General features: G+C 35.6%; 1 protein-coding gene across 8 annotated transcripts in view; it reads left to right on the forward strand.

The window, feature by feature from the left end:
• ZNF326 (zinc finger protein 326) overlaps positions 1–16,799 on the forward strand; it is a 42,653-nt gene that overhangs the window by 5,856 nt on the left and 19,998 nt on the right. The window contains exons 3-7 of one of the 8 annotated variants that reach the window (XM_036351527.1): positions 2,752–2,787; positions 2,883–2,994; positions 5,130–5,535; positions 7,855–8,053; positions 11,448–11,571. In XM_036351527.1, the coding sequence (XP_036207420.1) occupies positions 2,752–2,787; positions 2,883–2,994; positions 5,130–5,535; positions 7,855–8,053; positions 11,448–11,571 (877 nt within the window). The remainder of the gene's footprint in view (positions 1–2,751; positions 2,788–2,882; positions 2,995–5,129; positions 5,536–7,854; positions 8,054–11,447; positions 11,572–16,799) is intronic. The other 7 variants (XM_036351530.1, XM_036351531.1, XM_036351528.1 and 4 more) reach the window with 7 other exon arrangements.

Consider the following 16,799-nt stretch of genomic DNA (forward strand, 5'->3'; position numbering starts at 1 on the left):
TTTTTACTATGTATGATCCTGTAATAACAGGGATTAGATTGGGAAAATATTGGTTTACTAAGTTATTCAGATTTTCCGAATATATATTGACAGATTTTATTGTACAATATAAAAAAGTCATTAATACTGCTACCAGTTTTTATCAGAAAAACCTTTAAATATTGAGAAGCTGTCAAACTCAAGGTGGTAGGTAAAGTTTTATAAAATTTTAATTTTTGCTCGAATTTTATCATTGGCAACAAATATTTTCACTTACTTTCCTTGAAGTGACAGTTTTACTTTGTTCATTTTTGAGAAAATTCCTGCCAAATGACCTCACCGAAAGCCAGTTTTTGAATGTCAGTCTTTCTCTCTAATAAGAAAGGTATTCCTTAAATAATATTCCTTGTAAAATGTGGTTAATTCAGCTCACAAAACATTCACAGAATGGCTTTTCCTGGAGAGAACTGTGGGACTTTGATATGTAGCAAAACTGCTTTGGGTGCTATGCACACTTCCCATTTTACTACACAGAATATCATCCTCTATAATCCTATATAATAAAGAGGTAATATGTAAATTGACTGTCGTACCCTTAACATAAGATGGCCACCCCCATGTGGTCACAAGATGGCTGGCAGGGGAGGGTAGTTAGGGGTGACCAGGCCTGCAGGGGAGGGCAGTTGGGGGGGGACCAGGCATGCCTGCAGGGGAGGGCAGTTGGGGGGGACCGGGCCTGTAGGGGAGGGCAGTTAGGGGTGATCGGGCCAGCAGGGGAGGGCAGTTAGGGGCAACCGGGCTGGCAGGGGAGGGCAGTTGGGGGCAACTGGGCCGGCAGGAGAAGGCAGTTGGGGCGATCAGGGCAGTAGGGGAGCAGTTAGGCGTCGATCAGGCCGGTAGGGAGTGGTTAGGGGGTGATCAAACTGGCAGGGGAGTGGTTAGGGGGCGATCAGGCAGGCAGGTAGGCAAACGGTTGGGAGCCAGCAGTCCCGGATTATGAGAGGGATGTCATATTGGAGAGGGTGCATGCTGGGCTGAGGGATACCCCCTCCTCTAGTCCACGAATTTCGTGCACCGGGCCTCTAGTGATTTAATAAAACTAATCATTCTAGTTCTTCATCAGGGACATCCTTAAGTGTAGGTGGCATTTTTATTTTATTGTTTGTACTATAAGTGTGTAGTATTGAAGAATACAGCAATTCTTAATACAGTTCGGTGCCACTGCCTTGATTTATATGCTACGAGACCATCAGTTTTACCCATCACTGCTTTTGCATTCTTTAGTGCAAATGTCAACCCTGCTCAGAAGGCAAATAATGTCTTAGTATTATTTATGAAAATAGTTTAACCTTGTGGACCTCTGAAAGGGTCTTGGCAACCTCCAGTGGTCAACACACTATTTCTTGAGAACTATTGCTCAAGAGTATATAAAAAATTACTAAAAGTCAGACCCTGTACAAGACTAGTGTACATTTAAGATGAGGTCACAAATAGAATATAAGGTAGAGCATAATGAGCATCAGATAAGAGCTACAGACTTGTAGATATTCAGAAGAAAGATGATAATCAGCTGAGGCTATATCAATAGGATTGGTATTTGAAATGGACTTTAAAAGATTTCAACAAACAGATACTTGGGGTAGTAGAGGAGAGTGTTTCAGGTGGAAGCAGCAGCACGAAGCTAGAGGGGTAGATACTTATGGGACTTGGGGAAATTATTTCATGTCTTGGGACTTCAGTTTCTAATCTATAAAACAAGAAGATGGAATTTGATCATTTAGTTCACTTCCAGATTTAAAGTTGCAAGATTTCAAGTACTATTTTTGTAAAGTTTTGCTGTCAGCGTTATTATTGTTGTTAGGAATGGAAATATTTAAATGATTGTAATTAAAATGTATTTAATGTTTAAAAAATATAAATTAAGATATTTGCTTTGTATTTTTGCATAAAATTTGTATATACTATTGCATTTATTAGTGCATAAAATTTATAGGAAACATTCTAAATGGTTTTTAAATTTTTCCATTTTTATAATAATAAATTCATTTTATTATCTGTTGTATTTATTTTTTATGTCGGAGACTGAAATAGAGGTAGAATTGCAGTGTAATAAGATATATTTACTGCTCTTACTGTATGTATTAGACATTTTTTTAGTGTGTGCATTACTAGAATTCACATTAATTCCCTTATTCAAAGTATTTGAGGAGTTAAATATTCCTTGAATCATTATTTACAGGCCCAGTACCACAAATTGGCCCCACTGATTTTTACTTTTTAAAAATAGCTAGTTCAATTACCATATGAAGTAATTGAAATTCGGCTAATTGAAAATATGGTTGCTTCTGGGTTTTTTAGACATTTAGAGAACAGATTGATGAAGAACAATATATTTACAACAAAAATTTTCTCTTTCGACATTAAATGCTGATTTTTCTTGTAATTTTTAATTATTAATTATATACTCGGTAGTATCTAATACCAGGCCTTATAGAAGTACTCTAGTCAAATAAATATTGGTTAAATTGAAAGTAATTCTAATGTAGAAGTTTTTAGTTGCGGTTTTTCTTTGAAACATTAGGTTTCTATAGGAAATCTGAATTTTCAGTAAATTGTCATCACTGTGTTTTTTTTCATTGTCTAGTGTGACTGGCTTAAATGTTGTTGATGAACTATTTTCTCACTTGATTAATATGAATATCTTGTGTCTTATGCAAAGATTCCTGAATAGAATGGTATATTTTACCAACCTTTTGTTATTGATTCTTTTAGGAATGGATCGAGATTATGGCCCTGGATCTTATGGAGGTCTGGCATTCAAGGATATTTATCTAAAAATTCTTCTTTTGGGTGCCAGTAAAGGTGAGCATCATTTAATTTTTTTCTTTTTAAACCCTTTATAGGGATGGATCGTGACTATGGCCATGGATCCTATGGGGGTCAAAGATCCATGGACTCCTACCTAAACCAGTCATATGGCATGGACAATCACAGTGGTGGTGGTGGGGGTAGCAGGTAAATTGCTTAATCACTTAGCCAAATAATTAGAAGATTATAAGATTCTGGATATTTTAATTTAAGAATTCCTTAGGCACGTTATGATACTTGAACTTCACTATTTGATACTGAATAATCACCTTAAATGTTTAAAGGTGTTAACTGATGGTTATAAAAATTATCTCAAAATCACTGGCAGACATTTTTTTAAGAACCTCAGATAACTATTACCATTTCAATACATAAATCATTAAAGATTTTTCTGTTTTTAGCAGTGAATATTTCTTTTACTTTTAATTCTTAATCAGAATGTCCTGAATAAATGGTGTAAAATGTTACTTGAAATATTATATAGGAAGCTTTTTCTTAATGATTTAAAAAAAATCTTTCCTAATGTGGGGTGCTGTTAAAAGCAGCAAAACAGTCTTTGACTAGAATGGGTTTAACTGAACTAGCCTAGCCATGTTCAATTTCTAAGAAACATTTAAGATAGCTATTCTTTTAACTCTAAATTTAACTCTAAAGTAAGTTGTAAGAGTATATTATAATAGTAAAAAGTTCTTTATATCATATCTAGGGTACTTATTGGCAGGTACTACTGAAACCAAAAACCACTTGTGCTCTAGGCTAGGAGCATTGTATTAAAGCCACGAATACTATACCTTTTGCTTATTTTAATGCACTAGAGTTCAGAATGTATTTATATTTTGCTGTTGATACTGTGGAAAGCATTAACCTAGTTGAGCTACTATAGGCTTTAAAGTTGATCTTATTTCAGACAAAGTGAGTTTACTTTTTGAGACACAAAGATTCCTACCAAATAATAAAACTAGTTAGAGAACATTTAAAACTATCGTCCTTCTTCATAAATTGAAGGATCCAGATTCCTTAAGGATGGACAGAACCTTGCTTACTTTCTTCTTTCTGTTTCAAGTGTGCCACTATGGTTGATAGTAGAGGAACAGTTATGTTCAAGAAAATGAACAGTTATGACAATTTTGCTTATAAGATAGATGCTTTGAAAAATGTAGTTGGAAAGGGGAATACTTTTTATATGGTTACTAGGATTTAGAAGTAAATAGTACATTCTATTTATTTAGTTATCTGTAAATACAGTAATGTAACACATTTAAATGTTTTAATATATCAATTATTGCCTTGTTACATTGTAAATGTAATGCGTATAAATTATGTAGATGTTATTGTTTATCTCTTGTAATTGTGGGCCTTTATAAAATTGTGTTGTAAAGTGTCAAGCATACTTTGGATTTGTGAGAAGTAAGATGATTCATTTCTTCTGTTGATTCTATTAAAACCTTGAGATTGTGTGCTCCTTTTTTTAGCATAGTTTTATGTGATAATTTCCTATCAGGAAATAATTTTTCAAATAATTGATGATGTTATAAAATATATTCTTTCTCATCTGCCTTGAAAATTTATATGCAGAGGGTATATGCTGGTGGTCATTTACTTTTATGTCCTATTTTATGTGCTTATCCTTCTAGATTTGTTAGATTTACTAGTCTATAAGTGAAAAGTGACTGAGGATTGATTATTGACCTTAGCCAAAGTTTGGCAGATTGTCAAATTTTATAACCAGAGATTTTTCTCCAAATTTGAACTACTATAAATATAATGAAGCAGTTTTGTGATATAGATTATTGAGGGTGCAAAAGGATCTCTTCTGTGTCATAATAGCCTGCATCTGTGTAGTCTTCAATTTGTGTCCCTATTGAAAGCCAAAATGCTGTAAATATTTTGTTTTTTTTTCCATTAATGAGGATGGATTTAAAGAAAGTTTGAGTAGTTTGTGAAATTTAGCAAATGACTTTTTCTAAGACTAGGGCTGGGCTAAAATAATTACAGATAAATCTTTTATTTTTAATAAAATAGAAAAGCTGCTAAAAAGCAGATTTTTAAGCTAAGCTTTACTTAACTCAATTCATATTTAAAAACTGACTCAGGTAGCTTTCTATCTGGTCTCATGTTGAATTGCCCAGCCCTAATCAAGCGTGAACAAAAGTAGAACTGTGCAAACCAGTATGGTATAAATGAATTTTAGTTGATAAATGTCATCTGATAATTTGTCTTTTGAATTGTCTAACATTAGTAAGCTTACTTTTGTTTTTTCCCTCACTGTGCAATTTTTCCAGGTTTGGACCTTATGAGTCTTACGACTCCAGGTCTTCTCTGGGTGGGCGAGATCTATACAGATCTGGCTATGGTTTTAATGAACCCGAACAAAGCCGCTTCGGAGGTAGTTATGGTGGTCGATTTGAGAGCTCCTACCGGAATAGCCTTGACTCTTTCGGAGGTAGAAACCAGGGCGGGTCTAGCTGGGAAGCACCTTACTCCCGTTCAAAATTGAGGCCTGGGTTTATGGAGGACAGAGGAAGAGAGAATTACTCTTCCTACAGCAGTTTTTCTTCACCCCATATGAAGCCTGCACCTGTAGGCTCTCGGGGGAGAGGAACGCCTGCTTATCCTGAAAGTACGTTTGGAAGCAGAAACTATGATGCTTTTGGAGGACCATCAACAGGCAGAGGCCGAGGCCGAGGAGTAAGTACAACAGAATCTTTTCAGATTCTTTTCACTAGTCACTCTTTTAAACCCTTTCAAGACCGTGGTTTTCAACTAGAATAAACACTGTTCATCCCAGTGTATTCTGAAGCAAAAGCTGAGTCATAAGCATAATTTTTAGGTTGTAAAACTTTCTCCAGCACCTCAGAAAATAAGTGACAGTGTGAGATGATTGTTCATAAAGTTTTGCCAAATCTCCCTTTATTAAAAAGGTGAGGATGTTAGATTTGGTCTAAAAGGGGTTAAAAGGAGTTGCATTTTTCCTTGTAAACACCAGCAGTTTTGCTAGTGGGACAGTTCTTGGATTATTGTAAAGGGTAACAACCCTTTTGGAGTTTTTTGAGTAGGTTAAAGGTGCAATGTATGATAAAATGTTTATACTTTGCTACTAAACTCTATTTCTTCAAAGCTCCATATTTCACATTAAACATAAGAGATCAAAAGTTGGTGATAGTTGAGGGTAGCTTAGCTTTGTTTACATGGTGAAGAAGTTGATATGTGAAATAGGTTGTAGAATGATTTGTGGTCAGTATAATTTTGCTAATTCACTCTTAAAGTATGTCCTATTGCTGGGTATAATACTTTCTCTGTCATTAGTTTTAATATTGAAAAATAATTTCCTACCTGTATATGTTTATGGCTCCTTCTTAGGAAGTAATATTTTGTAAATTCTTGCTTAAATGAGCAGATATAGTAGTCTTCAAGTGTTTAATTTCAGGATATACAGTGTGAATTTTAAGATTATGCCTATGTTCTTAGGGAACTTGACTAACATGAAATTTTACCTAGTAAGTGTATGTAGATTATGGAGTTATTATTTAGTTTGGTCATATAAAGAATACTGTATTTTTGCTATAATGTAAGAAATGTGTTTTTTTTATTTTTTGAGTCAGTGGCTCTTAATATTCTCTTTGCAGAGGGAAGTACTCTGATAAAAAATGTAGTAGGGCACACATTTTGACTGTTTACTAGCTTTTGATACATCAGTGTAGTGTGTCATACTTTTTTAGAAATTTTGCATTCATAACAGTTAACTCTTATGTAAAATGCATTGCACCTTTAATGGATAACTAATCAAGATTTTTTTCTGATATGACTGTATACATTGCCTGGAAACACTAATTTATTCCAGTCCACTAGGTTAGATAGGTATCCTAAGCATAATATATAAATGTAAGCAATATGTTGCTATTCCACCATACTTTATGATTGTAGGTTAAATGAAAATAGTTGGGGTAAAGTTTGAAAACACCTAGCATTTTCCATGCTGTATTATTACTTTATAGGCAAATGACTTTTTTCTTAATGAGACTTCAAATATCAATTTTGTTTTCACAATAGAAAAACAGGTATTCCTGTACTTTGTATTCACCATTCTAGTCTGAATGGACTTTTCTTTCTTTCCTCCTGTTAATGAAGTAGATGAACCAATAGGGTTTTCTTTTTTAATCTTCACTTGTACAATTCCCATTGGATCCTTCTCTTCAGATTACTCCTCATTCTTTATCTTATAAAAGTAGGGTTAGAAGAACAAATTCCTTTGGACATGTGACCTCTTGGTGTAGTGGATTTTGTTAATGACTAAAAGAGGAAGGGACACAGAGTCGCTTGGTTGCATGACTCTTCGTCTGTAAACTTTTGCTTCTCAGGCTTCTGGGTCAGAATATGTTTCTCTAGGTAAGAATGTGAATGGAACGTCAGATGTAATTCTTTATCTGAAGTGTGTCTTGGAAGTTGATGCATGGTTATGCTTTAACTCTCCTATTTCATACTAATGTTCCATCTCGCCTTCTCATTCCCTTTTTCAACAGGGAGAAATCATAAGTGATTTCTGGATCTTTTTTACTTCCAACTTCAAACTTCAAATATGGTCTTCTTTGTGTTTCTTAGTTTTAAGCCAGGCTTTAGTAAAATAAAGATTTCTTTTAAGGTCTTTTCATGGGAAAATATCAATTAGGAACTCTGAAGAGGAGTTGTCAGAGAGTTGTACAAGTGGTAATATTTTGATAGGCACATATGTTGTTTATGATCTCAACTAATTTTGAATTGTAAAAATAAAAATAGCTAATATACATATTTGTTCTACTGGAAATAAAAATACTAATTGACTGGATTCGAGTTCATGTAATAATTTACAAAGTTTTCCAATGTGTTTATTAAGAGTGGACATGTAAATTTAGTTACATTCTAGGAATTTTTAGGTAAAAATTATTAGATAGAAAACATGTAAATTTTGTATGAATTCATTCTTTATCTTTGGATATTATGCTAATATTTCTTGATTTCACAAATTTGCAGCATATGAGTGATTTTGGAAGCATTCATAGACCTGGAATTGTTGTTGACTATCAAAATAAATCCGCCAATGTGACAGTTGCTGCTACAAGAGGAATAAAGAGAAAAATGATGCAACAATTTAATAAGCCCAGTGGAACCTTCATCAAGAAACCCAAGCTAGCAAAACCTGTGGAGAAGATAAGCCTCAGCAAATCACCTAGTAAGTAAGAAAATACAATTGCTGTGGATACTTTTTACCTTTTTTAATTCAGTGCTTGTAGATAATTTTTCATGTTTATATAGACAAGCTGCATTGTAATTATAGTGGTTAGGTTTGTGAAACCCCTAGTGCAGTTATTAGTAATGAACATTAAAATTATCAAGATACTGTTTATTTATTTTTAAAATTTTTATACTTTATTTCTTTTAAAAAATGTTTTTATTGATTTTAGAGAGAGAGGAAAGGAGGAGAGAGAGAAACATCAGTGTGAGAGAGAAACATTGATTGGTTGCATCCCACATGCACCCCAACTGGGAATCGAACCCACAACCTGGGTATGTGCTCTAACAGGGAATCGAACCAGTCAGTGCCCTTTCAGTGCACTGGGCAACGCTTAACCAACGGAGCCACACTGGCCAGGGCACAAGATACTTTTTAAGTTCACATGCCCTGATCTATCCCTCTTCCCTAAATTCTGGTTTAGGGTGGAGTCAGAATATTTATATTTTTAAAATGGCCTCACACATGATTTTGAGTCAAGCTGCTGGGTGTTACAGTGTATTTATTGTTTGAGGTATTATTGAGGAAGTGTTATGTTGTATTACATAGAATGCTCTTTATGAGGACAAAGGGAAGAAATGTTTCATGGTCATAGGTACCAGGAAAATCTACACTTCTAGAAAATTAATTTGCTTTTAATCTTCTGGACATGATGACTTTTTTTTGGGTTGTGGTTAATCCTCACCCGAGAATATATTTTCCATTGATTTTTAGAGAGAGTGGAAGGGAAGAAGAGAAAGAGGGAGAGAGAGGGAGTTATGAGACATACCGATCAGTTCCCTCCTGTATGAACCCTGACAAGTGCTGGGTTCAAACCTGCAACCCAGGTACACGCCCTTGACTGGGGATCAAACCTTCAACCCTTTGGTGCATGGGCCAACACTCTAACTCTGAACAACACTGTCCAGGATGCTCCTCTCTCCCCCCTTTTAACAATATTTGATAATAGTGTAGTATAGCTAAGAATGAAGCCAAAATTCCATACCCAGTTCATCCTTTTATTGTTAGGCATGAGGTAGGCATTTTGAAAAGTATGCAAAATATTCAGGAATAAGAGGTCTTGTAGTATAGGCTATGATTTGTTGAAAAGCAGTAGAAGGAACCATATTCAGTCATTTTGCTGGAGATACAATATACTAATATATCATAGCTTTAGCATATGAAAGGGAAACCCAATTACTTCTAGTTTGAGGTTATATACTTGTAGATTTTCCGTAGAGAGTTTTAGGGAAATCCAATGGGAATATGGAAATGGTTGATTAATAAGGATATACATTTAAGCTCTTATAAAATGATGAAAACTAATCTAGATATTGAGTTTTAAGGTGTTGATTTTATATAATTTTGAAACATTCCACTGTATACATAGCAAATGCTGCCTAAATATTTGTTTACTGTCAAGTTTATGAATCCCTGGGTATTCATGATTTCATATTAGGTATTTTTACAAACAATCTAAAAGGAAAACAATGCATAAAAGGAAAACTTTAAGGGCAGATTAGTTTTTTTAAGTCTAAAGTTAAATGTACTATATGAAAGAAGTTGCTCACAGTGAGATACCACTACACACCATGTGAAGTTGATGGACATAATAAAAACAAAGTGTTGGCAAGGAGTGGAAAAATTGGGACCCTCACATTACTGTTGGGGCTATAAAATAGTGCAGCTGCTGTGGGAAACATTTTGATAGTTCTTTGAATGAATAAATATAGACTGACCATGTCACCCAGCAATTCTACTCCTGGGTATATACCTCAAATAATTGAAGAGAAGTATTCAAACAAAAGCTTGTACATAAATTTTCATAGCAGCATTATTCATAGTAGCCAAAAGGTGGAAACAATGCAATTGCTAATTAACAAATGAATGGATGAAAGAAAATGTGATCTGTCCACACAATGGAATGTTATTCAGCTATTAAAAAGGAAGTAGGTACAGATATATGGTACAATACGTGAATGATCCTTGAAAACACTATGCTAAATAAAAGAATCCAGACAAAAAAGCCACATATTATATGATTCTATTTATGTGAAACATCCAGAACAGAGAAATCTATGGAGACAGAGAGCGGATTAGTAGTTACCAAGGGGGTTGGGGAAAGTGAAAGTTAGGAGTGACCACATGGACTTTCCATTTGGGGTGATAAAGAAATTTGAAACTAAGCAGTGATGATGGTTGCATAACATTGTGCTGTACTTACTGTCACTGAATTGTTCACTTGGAAATGGTTAAAATGGTAAATTTTATACCAGGTATTTTATTACTTTACTAGAGGTCAGGTGCACGCAATTCGTGCACAGGAGGGGTGTGTGTGTGTGTGTGTGTGTGTGTGTGTGTGTGTGTGTGTGTGTGGTGGTGTCCCTCAGCCCGGCCTGCACCCTCTCCAATCTGGGACATCCCTCTCATAATCCGGGACTGCTGGCTCCTAACCGCTCACCTGCCTGATTGCCCCTAACCGCTTCTGCCTTCCAGCCTGATTGCCCCTAACTGCTCCCCTGCCAGCCTGATCGCCCACAACTGCCCTCCCCTGCTGGCCATCTTGTGGTGCCGCTGCGTGACGCCACCTAGGCTTTTATTATATAGGATTATATTTGCATTAAAATGCTTTCTTAAAAAGAGGAAGAAACTGCTTTTATATAGAGTCCACACATTTTGAGAAATTTTGGGGAAGCACCTATAATATATATGAGTTTTTGTGTCCACAGCTCTCTAGTTTTCATTTAATTCCATTTTAATGCAGGGTCAGTTTACTTCAGTGTTTCTTAAAGTGGTATTCAAGATGAGTTGAGGTCAGCGGTATTCAACCCATAAACCAATTAATAAAATTTTGTGACACACCAAAATATATATTATACGTTTTCCTGATCTGACCAAAAAATAGGTATAATTTTGATTCATACACGCCAGATGGCTATTGTTGTGTTGTTTGTTGTCATGTTTTAAATTTGACAAAGGAAAAAGAAGTCAGTGCCTCTGACTAAATAGTCAGGTATTGCATGTTTTAAAAATTCTTGTGGCACATCACTTAAAAATTGCTGTTTTAGGTGATAGTGATTTTATTGCTTAAAATGAGAATAAGGAAAAATGAATAGATTTAGAGGAAAAAAATATAAGAAAAGTATATAGCAAAGACTCCCATAGATGAAAAGTAAATATGACAAAATTCATGATGATTATATATACTGGGTAATCTTGAAGAACTCTGATATATTTTTTTTTTTGGTGAATTCAGTTTAATCTGCTATCACAAAGTAAACTTTGTATGTCTGTACTTTATAAACTGGGACTGGAAAGGGAGAATGGAAATCTATAGTCTTAATATTTTTGTCTGATATCCTAGCAAAAATTGACCCAAAAAATGAAGAAGAAGAAGAAAAGCGGCGAATTGAGGCTCGGCGAGAGAAACAAAGGCGCAGAAGGGAAAAAAACAGTGAGAAATATGGAGATGGATACAGGTTTGTGCTTAGTAGTCAGAAAATTGGGCTCATTATAAAACCATTTTCTAGAAAGGGCAATTAATTGGAATGCAAACAATTCCTGAGCATCAAATGAAAAGTTTTGATCAAAGATATATAGGAATGTTTTTGGCTTTTGATATTTATATACAATTACCACTTAGAAATATAGGGAAAAAGTCCTATTCAGTAATGATAATTGTTTCATAATGTTCAGAAATACAGTACTCTTAGTAAGAAATATATGTCATAATATGAGGAAAACCACAAAGTCTTTGAGATTTTACTATATGGAGACATAGTGATATATATATATATATATATATATATTTTTTTTTTTTTTTCTTTTTCCCTACCCAAGTATATGTTTATTGATTTCAGAGAGAGAGAGAGGAAGGAATTCAGAGAGAGGGAGAGAAAGAGGAAGAACCATCAATTGGCTGCCTCCTGTACATGCCCTGACTGGGAATTGAACCCATAACCTTTTGGTGTATGGAATGATGCTCCAACCAACTGAGCCACCTGGACAAGGCCATAGTGATACTCTTGGATAGGAAAACTAAATTTTACAAAAGTAATAGTAAATGAGTAGATACTAGCTTTCCTAGATACTGAAACAGAAAGCTGTACTAGAAAAAGGTAATCGGTGTAACTGAATTACTAGCTTATAAGCAGATGTGTTATATGTAAGAATGTAATCTATACTAATAAAAGGGTAATAAGCTAATTAGACCGGACATCTTCCGGACATCCTTCTGGACAAAGCCAAGGTGGCAGGGGCTGAGGCAGAGGTGGCAGGGGCGATCAAGATGGCAGGGGAGGGCAGTTAGGGGGCGATCAGGCTCGCAGGGAGCAGTTAGAGGCGATCAGGCAGGCAGTCAGAGGTGGTAGGGGCCATCAGGCAGGCAGGCAAGTGGTTAGGTGGCAGTGGTCACGGATTGCGAGTTGGACATCCCCTGAGGGGTCCCGGATTGGAGAGTGTGCAGGAGGCTGGGCTGAGGGACAGGCCGCCCCCCCCCCCCCCACGCACAAATTCATGAATTTCGTGCACCGGGCCTCTAGTGTATAATAAGATAACTGCAAATGAAAGGGGAATTACTTGAACAATAACAAGAAAAATAGTTTAGATCCTCTTCTTACACCAGCAAGGATGAATCCAGATTCATTAATAAGCCTAAAAAAAATGGAAAATAACAGGGAACTAAAATGGAATATTTTAATCCCTGCAAGAAAATTTTGTTTTCTAGGCTTAAAAGTTCTACAATAAATTACAAAGGGAATTATGACCAGATTTGTTTAGATACAAATTGAAAACTTAAAAGGAAAGCAAACAGACTTGGAAAATATTATAAACATGAAAAATGATTAATGTTTAAGTTAGATAAATGTCACCGAACCAGAATTTTTAAAAAAATAAGGAAACAAGATGCCCAATACATAATATGGTGAAAGAACAACAGCTATGTAATAATTCTAGGGCAAATAAACTGAAAATTTAAATAATACCATAGCATTTTATTAGCTAGGAGGAAAAAATATTGATTATAACTAACTGGGATACAGTCAAAAGACATAATTTTCTGGTGACTATATAACATAACTACTGGGAAGCACTTTATTAGTTTTTAGAAATGTCTTGAATTTTTTATACTTTTTATCTCTCCAAGAAAATAACCTAAAAATGTAGAAGAATCTAACCTGAAAATATGCCCATAACAGCATTATTTATAATAATAATTATTTATAATAGCTCCAAAACATTATTTAAATAGCAATAGAGTGTGAGCAATCATATATAAGGTTAGACACATCCCTTCTTGGCTCTTATGCCGTTGGTTATAAAGCCTGAAACAATATGCAGAAAATGCAGGCACAATAGAAAAATACAGGGTGGGGCAAAAGTAGGTTTACAGTTGTTTATATGGAAAATAATACCATAATTTGTGAATAATAATACAAGAATAAATTGTTTCATGTACTCAAAACTGTAACCTATTTTGCCCCACCCTATATATATATGCAAGATGTAAAGTTATGCATAGGGAAAAAAAGAGACTACTAGGAAGTTTTGTTAAAAAGACAGTATTGATATTTATCTTTTTCCTTTTGAAATTTGCCCAGGTACTACTTATGCTAGGGAAATAAATAATATAAAATTGAAAAAGTAAATTCAGTGTTTTTCCCATTCAAAATACATTTTTGCTCTGTAAAGGTTAACTTGTGTGTGTAGCATGAAGGGAATGAAATATTTCAGCTAAATGAATTTTCTAGATGTCTAAAACTATTCAAAAGATAACATTTTAAGAGCAGAATCTGCAAACCCTTTCAACGAGGTATTTTTAAAATGTATGAGTTTTCTTCCATATTAAACAGGATACTTTGTGATTATTTGGTTTTAATATATACATTGGTTTTATTTATGTAAAATGTAGTAAAAGAAAATTCAGTTGCATCTAATTCCCAAATTTGTTGTTTGATACTAGTCAGTAAGGTATTACTTGTGTAATCTTTGTGTCCAGCTTTAATAACATTTAACTGTGTTCTTTCTGGTTTGTTACTTCTAATTTGTTGGGACCTAAGAAACAATATAATTAAACTTATTAAGAATTAATAAAAAACTCATAAAAAGAAATTTTAAGGGGCAGCTACCCCTTGTGGTCCTTGGGAATATCTCCCACTCTGATATTCTTCTTTTGGCAAGGATAATGGATGTAGTTACTTCGGTGCAGAAATAAATTAAAATGAATGTTTTGTATCAAATGTTTATGAATTCAAAGATGATTTTATATTATAGGATTGATTTTTCTATTTACCCTATGAATACTTTATCCAATAAAATTATAAGTTTGGATATGATGTATCCATGTTAAAATAATATATATTGTGATTTAGAAAAAATAAAATAAATGAGCTTTCATCTAGCTGTTTTTTCCATAATTCTGAATATAAACCTGATGACATAACTAAAAGAATATTATTAGTTCAATTAAATTGTCATTTTTGGATAAGTATCTTTTTAAATAGTCTAAAAATTATTTCAATTTATCAGAACAGTTTTACTTTGAGTTAGGATAAGAGATTGACAGAAAATAATTATTCTTATGATATATATATTCTTGGATATTTGAGTGTTTTTAATATAATAAAGAGGATGGAAAGGTACGGAGCTGTAGGGAAAGGAATGGGTTTTTGAGAGGTGCAGACAAACAGTATATGGTGAAGAGGGCCAAAAGAAAGTATGAAGTAGTCATATAGGAGACTCTACATAGGGGTGCAGGGAAATGCATCAGTGGATTTTAACAGATTTAGGAATGGTGCGGGGGGGTGACAATATGAGTTGTTAGGCAGCTCAGGTAGAGGTCATGGTTTGAGGTAAAAAAGTTTAAATGTTTCCTTTATATTCAGGAAAGGGAAAGCTATTTAGATTGAAAAAGACTGTAGTGGGGCGAAAGATATAAGCTAATTAAAACATTTAATGAAGACATACTATGTTCCAGATACCGTTAAAGCTATTAGTGGGTGACGCCAAATAGAGAGATAGGAGAGAGTAAGTGCTGTTCTAAATGGCAGCTGAAAGGATTTTAACTTTTTTTTTAGCCATAAGGAGCCAATGAAGCTTTTTGAGCAGTAATGTGCTGTTGCCTCCTTTAGGAAGTAACAATAATCTATATATATATAAAATCCTAAGCGACTGTTTGACCGGTTGCTATGATGTGCACTGACCACCAGGGGGCAGACGCTCAACGCATGAGCTGTCCCCTGGTGGTCAGTGCGCTCCCACAGCGAGAGTGCCACAGACGCCGGCTCATGGCTGGCGAGTGCCACTATGGCAGCGCAAGCCTCTCTTGCAGACACTTCCCCTATGCCTTCTCCATCCGGACCGGGATTGGGACCAGCATCGGGACTGACTGGGCATGAGCCTGCGGCCGCTTCTCAGTCATGGGCGCGCCAGTATTGCCCTAGGAGAGGTGCATGGAGATCCTACTGAGCCTACCAAGTGGCGGCGTGGCAGCAGGCGCAGTGGGGCCTGGATGAGTGGGAGCAGTGTGGTGCCAGGCCACGGCTTGGGCTTCTCCCCGGCCGCCTGTGTGCACTACTGCATCCCTTGAGCGATGTTGGACTGTGAGTTGTGGCCCGATCTCTGCAGGCCAGGCTGAGGGACCCTACCGGTACACGAATCTGCTCCGGGCCTCTAGTTAATTGAATAATTTCTGTGTGCCAGGAACTGTTCTAAGGGCTTTATATGTATTAATTTTTTAAATCCTGGTCTCATTAAGATAAGAAAATTAAGGCCCAGAGGAAGTTAATTGTCCAAGGTCACACAAGGGGGCTAGGATATCAACCCAAAAGTTGGCTCCAGATCCCATACTCTTTACCAGGAAAATAAATCTAATAGTAGTGTAAGGAATTAATTGGAAAATGGAGGCTAGAGACAAACCAGTTAGGAAATGGTGGTTTTAATTGTAGGAAAAGGAAATGAAAATACGTAAGATAGGAGCAATTAAATGGGAGAAAATGAGGGAATTCATTCTGGGATGGTTCCAGAGCTTGTAAATGCATGCATTTGTCCGACCAGGACTGTTAGTTACCCTGAAGTGGTCTTTTTTTTTAAAATATATTTTTTTTTATTGATTTTTTACAGAGAGGAAGGGAGAGAGATAGAGAGTTAGAAACATCGATGAGAGAGAAATGTCGATCAGCTGCCTCCTGCACATCCCCCACTGGGGATGTGCCCGCAACCCAGGTACATGCCCTTCACCGGAATCAAACCTGGGACCTTTCAGTCTGCAGGCTGACGCTCTATCCACTGAGCCAAACCGGTTTCGGCCTGAAGCAGTCTTTAGGGAACAGGACTTTGGTCATCCAAGAGCTCCAAGGGAGTGAATTATGGTTGTCTGATGTCCCACCTGGCTGTGTTGATAACTACTTTAGTGGTTTGGAAACTGGAGGATGGAACGTAGTGTAACACAAGTAGTGGAACTTTGGAAATTGATACTTGTCACGGTTTGCTTTGGCTTTCTAACTGGTCTAGGCTAGAAATAGAGAGTTTGGGATTAGATGAAGTAGATATAGATATTCCATCTTTCATACTCAGAAGCTCCAGGGTGGGTCAGAAATGCAAAGTAGTATAATGACAGTGTTGTCCAAATAGGTACTTAACGAAATATTATTTTTTTCTGACTTAAGCTAAATTTACATCACCCATAAAATGGAAGAAAGGAAATCAT

This window comes from Myotis myotis, unplaced genomic scaffold, assembly GCF_014108235.1.
Source record: "Myotis myotis isolate mMyoMyo1 unplaced genomic scaffold, mMyoMyo1.p scaffold_m19_p_2, whole genome shotgun sequence".
Lineage (NCBI taxonomy): Eukaryota > Metazoa > Chordata > Mammalia > Chiroptera > Vespertilionidae > Myotis > Myotis myotis.